Source organism: Chionomys nivalis, chromosome 17 (assembly GCF_950005125.1).
Source record: "Chionomys nivalis chromosome 17, mChiNiv1.1, whole genome shotgun sequence".
NCBI lineage: Eukaryota > Metazoa > Chordata > Mammalia > Rodentia > Cricetidae > Chionomys > Chionomys nivalis.
In genome coordinates this window covers 2227870-2236513 of record NC_080102.1, presented here as the reverse complement: position 1 = coordinate 2236513, position 8644 = coordinate 2227870, and the positions used below count along the sequence as shown (strand labels likewise).

Here is an 8644-nt window from a genome sequence, read left to right as displayed (position 1 = left end):
GAAGCTTGAAAGCAGGGTTAGAGGAGGTCACAGAGTTAATTCTGTACAAACAGAAGAAAATAAACAGACATTTAATTCCTTTAAACACACACATCACTTCTTGCCTGACCCTTCCTGGTGAAGGTTCTGAACTGTCTTCTTTCTGGGGATGTATTTGTGCTGTGTTCCATACACATGCAGGTAAGAAGACTCTTGTAGAGAACCAAACCTCTGCGAGGTGACTTTCATCCAGCTCTCTTGAGAGCAGAGTAACAGATGAATCTAAAAGGCATTGAAACCCCCTGGGAAATTATATCAAAAACACACTGGTGAGAAATTTCAAATCTTATCTTCAAATTCCCATCCTAAGCTATCAAGCAAAGGACTTGTTGCTTGATATCCCCTGAAGGTTAAACAAGTCATCCTTGCACAAATAATACAGTTCTTAAAAGAAATCTGACACGGCCTAATTCAGCCTATTATTCAGTATTAAACTATTTATGAGTGCCTACTGGGCCACTGGGCCACCTATTCCAGGGATGTTCTCTAAATGGAGTCATTTTTCGTTCATTTGGCACAATCCTGCTGTCTCCCTCCACCCCAATCCTAGTGACTTCAGGACTGCCGCTGTCCTGGTGTCCCACGCTCCAGGACCTCTTGGGAATGGCTGACACACTTTAGAAGTATCAGGAGTCTACTGCAAGCTCTCTACGAGGAGTAGAATGCACTTGACATTTTCCCAAGGGCAGCACATGGCCAGTGACCTCACTCACTTTGCTTTGAGGAGAAATCCTAACCTTCTGACAGAATTGATCTCCACCCTTGGAAAGAAATATTGTATGCAAACACAACTCAGAGGTTTCTCCTTTCTCCTCTTCCCATCCTCCCATTCTCGTATCTTCCTGTTCTGTGGGAGGACGGATTTTATGCTCATCCCCTGAAGCAGGATAAAGTCTGTGTTTATAGCGAGAAACCACAGTGTTCAAAGTCTAATAGTAGGAGCAGTTGCCCACCATAGACTTCGACTTCAGGTCAAGGACTCCAGAACACGAAGCTCCTCTCTCTCCTCTAGTTGTATTGCCTCTTGCCATCAGGGCCTTCCAAGGGTATACCACCAACAGCGTGTTATCAACAATGGTTACTATAGTATACTTACCTGAAGGAATAAACTTAATAAACACAGAGACTAGAATAAACAAGAAGACTAAGACCCCAAGGTTATTCAATTTTATATATTTGAAAGAAAGAGACCAGGCACGATCCCATTCCAAAATGCCACAGTACTAAAAGGGAAATGCTCAAATTTTATTAAGAGAACTGGAAGTCCTGTTTTTAAAACTCAGGAATAAAGAGCGCCCTTCCCATTGAATTTTCAGGGGTTGCCCGCTCTTCTGGAGCCCCCCCCGGAAAACAGACATTGACTAGCAGCATGCAGACACATTCAGCATTGAAACAAGAAAAGTTTTATTTTGAAAATACAATCTTTAAAGATAAATTTGGTTTCCATTTTCCATGTCTAGGTGCATCCAACAAGATACAAAAAACAAAAACAGGACGAAGACCCACGACATTATGTACAGAGCTCCAAAATGAGCCGTGAATATCTACAAGGATCTAGTATATGCTGGTTGCAAGGGAGGGGGTGACTTTCTATAGAGTTCTCATTCCTCCGGAAGAACAGTTAAGGCGTTGGAGCTGCAGGTGCGGCTACAGCTGGGGAAGAGCTGGGGTCAGTAGGGGTGGGGGTTGGGGTGGGCCCCTCGGGTGGGAGGCGAGAAGGGTCTGGGGGAAGGAGCCGCGGCCGCACAGGACGGATCCTGGGCTTCGCTAGAAGTTCTGCCGCGGGGTGTGAGTCAGGCTGTGCCGCCGCAGATCACAGTTTCGCCTGAACACTTTGCCGCACTGCTCGCAGCTGTAGGGCTTGATGTCTGTATGGGTGAGAAGGTGAGTTTTCAGATTACTTCTCTGATTAAAGGTTCTTCCACATGTGGGGCATTTGTGTGGAGATTCCTGTTCAGATGTGAAGCAAGGCAAAGGATTAATCCTTCACACCACCACGGGCACCCTCCTCAACAGTTTCTGTCTCCTCAGTACCGTGCTTTAACATAACTAGCGCGCGACAACAAAAGAGGGGACCTGCAGGGACAGATCTGGGCTCCTAATCCGCCAATCGGGAAACACACACGTGCAGGCGCTCGCCGAGGCCCGATTGCACTGATAAGACCACCTCGGTGGGCCACGTAATTCATCGCTACGTCAAGGGCAGGAAAGGGGGGGGGGGCACCTAATCCGCTCCTAAGGAACTGCATTCTCCCGGGGAATGAAGCTCCTGTTTGCTGGAAAATTAAACTATTCCTCAACGTCCTGAAAGCTACAAATTACGAGGCCCCTGGGAAAGAGAGCATATGGGATTTCACCATGGCTCCTTTGTCAAAATTACCTTTATTTCCTCCCAAACACGGAAGTTTTAAACGCATAGCAGATGGGATGAAAAAGAAATATATAAAACTAACATTAGGATTTATTTATTTTAAATCAGCTGGCCTGTTCGTTAAGAAAAATTCTTTGTTATGTAATATTAATTTTATATTTTAAAAAACAAATGTTGTTCCCCCACTAGAAAGCTAATCTACAAAGAGTTTTAAGAAACAGACCCTGCCTTGGACACGTTTTGTAAAGCCTTAATGATAAAAACGAACCATTCTTTTAGAGGAAGGAAATGAACTTACCTGCATATGTAAAGTTTTGTGAACTGCGAGAGTTCTAGACTGGCAAAATCCTTTTCCACACTCCTGACATTTGAAGGGCTTTTCTTTGGAATGGATATACCTGAAAATCAACACAGGGTTTCATTGAAAGGATCATCCCTGTGGCGTAGGATTTGCTTTCCACAATTATTCCAATGACATTTTGAGAGGGCACAGGAAACAGAATGTCTATTATTTATGTTGTTTTTAGACTTTCTGTGAAATTCTGTTTATAGTTAACCTCAACTAACAGATTCTTGGAAACATTCACGGGCGGTCTGGCTTTATCTACACTTGACCGCCCTCTCTTGACCGCCCTCTCTGGCGTTTTTCTGGAGTTCGTTCGGAAAGCGGCTCCAAGAGCCGTTCTAGGCCTCCAGGCTTTACCCGGGATTTAACTTGGCCAAATCAAGACGAAAGGCGAGGATGAGTGGGTGCGGGGGCGCCGATTTTGCGAATCACTTCACAGCCTCAAGGACCGATATGAAGTCCCACCTTAGAAGAAGACACAAATAAATGTCGGCGAAACCTCCACACCCCTACCATGGGAATTATTTTAACCCGCGTCCTTTACTAAACCAGGGCGTGAGGACGGCTGCAGCTGTTGCTAAACACGGTGACCTCAAGACCCCCTCAAAGAATAAGAAACTCTGTGGACAGCTCTAGGGTACTTGGGGAGGTGGGGAGGGGGACTCAATAGATTCTCCGGAAACGACTCCACAGAAACCAAAATCTGTACCCTTCCACCCGCCCATCCAACTGGGAAGAACTCCGGGGTCCCGAGGCCTTTTCACCCCTCACTCAGTACCGAGGCAGACTCAGAGGAAATAGAATTACTGGCTCCTAGGCCAAGGCCAAGCTACTAGATTTTTCCTGCTTTAGGACCGCGGAAGAATTAGCGGCTGCAGGCTGGGGGCTGGGGGTCACTGAAGCCGGCTTTGGATTTTTGTGACATTTATGTCTATCAGGACATTTCCTGGGCAAATTCACCTTCCCGTAGTTCCCGGTCTCACCTGTGATCCCGTAGGTGATCTTGCCTCCGAAATGCCTTGTGGCATATGTCACACGTGTACGGCCTCTCGTCCGTGTGGGTCCTCTCGTGAATGAGCAAATTGTAGGATTTGGTAAAGTGTCTGCCGCAAAACTTGCAGATAAACTCCTTTTTCGTTTTGGAGGGCAATCTCCCTCGGGAGGGTTTTCTGTCCGGAGTCAGTTTACTGAGGCCCGAGATGGGGCTGCCCAGCCCGGGGCTCAGCTTGCTCAGGTCTCCCATTTTAGGGGGATCTTCTTGTGTGGCGGCCACCGCCAAGTTGGCAAAGTCAAAACGGGGCCGATCTTTGTGTAGGGCCGGGAGGACGTGGGCAATGGCCCCCTGCTTCGGGTGGAACAGGTGAGTGGCGAAGGGCAGCGCGGGGAAGGGGAAGCGAGCGTCCATGAGGCCCTGCGCAGCAGCCATCTCCGTGATAGTGGAGCGCGTGATCTCGTGCATGTTGGGGTACCCCAGCGTCCAGTGGTTCATGTGCATAGTCTGAACAGCGCTGAGCCCGTACAGGCCCTGAAGGTGATCCACCGCGGCAGGGAAGGTGTTCACTGCCTGCAGGAAGGAGTAATTGGTGAGCTGCAGCGATGGGTGAAGTGGAATGGGCGCTGGCAGGGCCTTGCTCCCCATCTTCCTGACGGCTCCGGAGGGGTGCAGGAAGCCGCCCCCTTCTTCCAGGTCTCAGAGGCCGGCGGGCGTAAGAGAAAGGTAAAAGAAACAGCAGCACGCAGAGGGACCCCCTAAAAGTGTCCAGGGGAGAGAGGGAGACACCATGATTATTATCCAGTCCTTGGGCGACCGCGCGGGTCACGTCTTCTAAGTTCCCTTCTCCTAAGTCTCCAGGACCTCGAGACACCAGAGGCCTGGCAGCAAGTTGGCGAACGGGTGGTAGGAAGATCGGATTTCGGGAGAGGGGACACCGCCAGGGGAAAGGCGGACGGAGGACTTGGGCACTGTCACAGCCTGGACCCCAGTCACCCTCATCCTCTTAGGACAGGAAATCAGGAGGGCTGAGAGATCAAGGCCCAAAGGCCGGAGAGTCAGCTGCTGTCGCTTGGAGAAGCGTGCCAGCTCCCTGGGATACCGTAGGTCGTGGCTCTGATCCGGCCCAAGAGGCCTGGTTCGATCCACCTGCGTGGATTCTTCCCACGCTGTGCCCCACTCAGGCAGCCTCTCCCGCGCTACCCGGGGCAGGGGCATTTCGTCCCACCCGGCCCTAGCAGGGCTTGGCCTCGCCCCGCGCTGACCTCGCTGGCTTTCTTTTTCCTTCCTCTGCCTTAGTCCCATTTATCAGCAGTGACGGGCCCGCAGGAAAGAAAAGTGACACCTGGGGGGGGAGGGGTTCGGCCTGGACTCACCCCTTCTCCTCCTCAGGGCCTGCCTCGCCTCCCACCCCCTACCAAGATCCCTTCCAGATGGTTCAGACTCCAGCCTGGTTGGAGTGAGGATACAGAACGTTTCTGAGGCCCGAACCTCTTTTCCCAGACTGAGCGCCAGACTCTCAGAAGAAGGGGGCTGCTTCCTGATCTGGCACCCTCAGGAGGCGGGGGCGGGGGTAGGGGAAGCGCTCTGGAGAAGGCCAAGGAAGAGCAGCAGGGGATCCTTGCAGTCCGAGATTCCTGGGGTGTGTGTGGCCTGCTGGCGTCCACACTGGGCAGCCCAGGTCTCCCGGAATACCTCACCTGCGTTCACAGCGGAACCACAGGGTCCCACAGCCAACTCTCTTTTACAAGCAGGTTTTGCCAGCACAGCCGAGGGTGGCCTCCCAGGGGCAGGGTTTGGAGCAAGCAAGGAAGCAAGCCCGCCAAAAGCTAAGCCCTAACACCGGAGGTTTGGGACTGGGCAGGAGGGTGAAGGGGCCTGACCTCCCTCCCTCGGAAGCCTTACTGCTGCAGACTTTTCCTCCCCAGCGCGGTTAAGAAGTGGTGCTTGGGACCCTACCCTATCTGCCAGCAGTTTAGGGGCTGCGCTAATGACAGAGCGCTCTGGCAAGGCTGAAACTAGCTGTTTCCGTGGGCCCCCACCTTCCTCGGCTGTTTGGAACAGTCTGGAGACAGGAGATTTATTAATGAACTGCTTCTGCCTGGTGGTGTGCGGTCTGGGAGTTCAGGCTGGGAGTTAACGAGAGGTGTGTAACAGTCAGAGGGTCTCAGTCAGACCATTCAACCGAAACTGTAAACTCCCATTAGGGATACTTTCCCACAGCACAAATCAGTGTTCACTTCTGTTCAGCCGCAACCCTCACACCCTCTCCTATGTGTGTGGGGTGCGGGCGGGGGAGGAAGATTCTGCTAACATCACTGATTATTTTCTCTTCAATTAAAAATAATAAATTTCATCTTTATTTTCTTCTCCGTGGGTAATGAGGATTTTCCCCCCTAGTGTTGAAAAGCAGCCTCTCGCCTGAATAGAGAGGAAACCGAAATTATTAGTTGGGTGTATTCCCAGACTAGATTTCTTAAAAATAATTACAAGAGGCAATGCATGATTCTCAGCATAGGCTGAGCAGGGCCAGGAAGGAGTGCTGGTCGACAGAATGACTATTAACATTAATGATTTTTTTTTTAAATTCTAACTGCGCTAAGTGAACTCTGCCGTAAAGGTCACACTCTTAATTCTGTCTGCAGAGACTTGAGTGCACTCTCCTTTTCTCAATAACTTAAAATGCAGAAACAAGACTTTTTATCTTTTCTGTTGGTCCCAAATTGCCACTTCATATTACATAAGGTAGCTTTAATTTGCAAAGAAAGAGCAAGCCAGTAGGCCCTCTGAAAACCTTTTACAAACAGGTCTCCCCTAAACACCTACCAAACGCCGCTACCATAGAGTTTAGTTCCCATATTCCTGTTTAGTCACTAGCAATGTATGTCAAACCATCGCTTAAGTGAACGCAGAGATCTAAGGTACTTTCGTTTTGTTGGGGTTAAGTGTACACTCCATTTCAGGCACTAAATGCGGGGCCTCTGCCGCTGTCATTCCTCCACCAGCCTGGCTCCCACCACTGGCTACTTTAAATTTTGCAAGAGAGAACCTTAAACCAAAAGTCACAAATGGTTCAACGCAGATGAGGCTACATTTCTTCCATCCGTTTTCAATGGAATTCCTGGGCAGGTTGGACATTTCGTAACATTTAGTTTCACTGGCTGTCAGCAAGTACTGATTTCAGTTTGGTGAAGCTTTTAAAACACTGGACAACACGGGATCTCTGGTAATTTGTCAAAGACTCTTCAACGTTGGGTAACAGTTGTGTTACATTGAATTATCTAAAAATAATACAGTTCAGGGTCATCCGCTAAACCCCGTGTGTTGATTTGAGTGACATGACGGACGGGTGAATACGCCTGCTGAATTTCAGCTCGAATGCAACAGGATTGTATATAAATCAGAGAGCCCTAGTAGAAAGAGACCCAAAATCATGATGGGAAGGGGGAAGGACTTGATCAGGTGTAGGGGGGGGCAGCCACGAAGTTCCTGCCCCTTCCCCGAGCCTCTGCCCTCCCAAGGAGTTAATTAAATTAGGAAGCCTTCCGCAGAATCTGGGTTTGTCTCCGCTCCCTCTCTCCCCCTGTGTCATTTTCCTGTTCTGTTCAAGGCTGCAGTTTGTGGAGTCAGCTGCAGTTCGCTGTCTGCACCCAGTTTCGCTTCGGGAGCAGTCAGCGCTCTTTTGTTCTCTGTTCACAGGTGGGCAGACCGATTCTGCGGTACTGCCTCCACAAACACCTCGTCCTCCCTTTCTTCCTACAACCGCGGCTCCTTTCCCGACTGTTTCTACAACCCAAGCGTCCTAGCCCCTGGGGAGCTTGCCTGCTGCCCTCTCGGCAAAGGCGGGAGTGGAGCGAAAAGCAAGAGGCCAGCACACGCTTTGGGGAAAAAATCACCTATGACTGGACCCGTGTGAATTGTGCCTCTGCAGTCGCTGGCTTGACCGCACCGCGTGTCCCGGCCCTTCTGTGCTGTGAGCCGGGGCTGTGGTAGGACGCATGGGTCCGGGCTTTCTAGAGCAGGGGAAAAACGCCTCGGTTGATGGGGTTTGACTCCAAAATACAACGTTCGGTCTTTTTATAAATCTTGTCGAAGGTGCAAATCTACTAAAACCAAACTAAGAGGCAGCACACAAAAGTTCGACTGGATGTGTTTAGTCGAGAGTCGCGTGCGGGGGACCGAAGGAAGCCAGAACACGAGGCCCGGGACTGGGGTCCACCGGTGTGCTTTTCATTCTCTGAACTCGTGGCACTCCAGACAGAACCTGGGCGCCCTTGAACCCCCACATCCCTTCCTTCCTAGGACAACCACAGCCGGGTCCCGGAGACACTCACCGCCAGCGCGGAGGTCTGCCTGGCTGCAGCGCGGTTCAGACTAGGTCCGGGCAGCAGGGCGCACAGCTTAGAAAGGTCATGAAGTCCAAGTTGGGCGAACTTCTTTTTCGGCGTGCAGTCCCGGGAACTGAGATCATGATCTGGGGGAGCGAAAGCGAGAGCAAATCGTGGTCTTCGTCAGTCCTTGGGAGCGGAATGTGTAAAGAGCGAGCGTGCTCTGGATGAGTGCTCAACGCTCGCCCAGACCGCGGTGCCTGTGCCACTTTCTCGCCGCTGACTGCGGGTAAAGTCGGAACCCGCAGCCCTGCAGGGCCATCACCCTCCGGCAGCCGGAGCGAGCGCGCCGAGCTCCTTCCCAGCCCGCGTCCCGCCCCAGGCTGCCCCAGGCCGGGAGTCCAAGGCTTTAGTAGCGGCCCCGCCTCCCCTCCCGGCGGGCGTCGTGCAGCGGAGCGGGCCGCAGCATCCAGGCTCCGCCTCCACGCCCCGGCGCCCGCTAACGGTCCACTCTGTTTACTTGTGTTTGGTTAGCAACTGAGTCTTAAAGGCGCAGGTTTGCTTGAGGT

The 8644-nt window shown here is 51.3% G+C and overlaps 1 protein-coding gene across 2 annotated transcripts; it reads right to left on the bottom strand.

Annotated features, from left to right (window-relative positions):
* Positions 1 to 1433: 1433 nt before the first annotated feature.
* On the bottom strand, positions 1434 to 8246 carry Osr2 (odd-skipped related transciption factor 2). Of its 2 annotated transcripts, XM_057792129.1 has the most exons (4): positions 8082 to 8246; positions 3740 to 4505; positions 2709 to 2808; positions 1434 to 1989 (listed from the first exon to the last, which is right to left on the bottom strand). In XM_057792129.1, exons 2-4 carry the CDS (start codon positions 4393 to 4395, stop codon positions 1807 to 1809), a joined length of 939 nt encoding a protein of 312 aa, XP_057648112.1. In that variant the 5' UTR covers positions 4396 to 4505; positions 8082 to 8246; the 3' UTR covers positions 1434 to 1806. The 2 variants fall into 2 exon arrangements, with proteins under 2 accessions (XP_057648112.1, XP_057648111.1); XM_057792128.1 differs by lacking the exon at positions 8082 to 8246 and having other exon boundaries at positions 1434 to 1907; positions 3740 to 4489.
* Positions 8247 to 8644: the final 398 nt, after the last annotated feature.

Excerpts from the sequence above, each read along its gene's own strand:
- Osr2 (XM_057792129.1), bottom strand. The coding sequence starts at position 4,395 with ATGGGGAGCAAGGCCCTGCCAGCGCCCATTCCACTTCACCCATCGCTG. Across the intron at positions 2,809-3,739 it reads GATCACCTACGGGATCACAG|GTATATCCATTCCAAAGAAA; the intron begins GTGAGACCGGGA and ends GTTGATTTTCAG. Across the intron at positions 1,990-2,708 it reads ACAAAACTTTACATATGCAG|GAATCTCCACACAAATGCCC; the intron begins GTAAGTTCATTT and ends ACATCTGAACAG.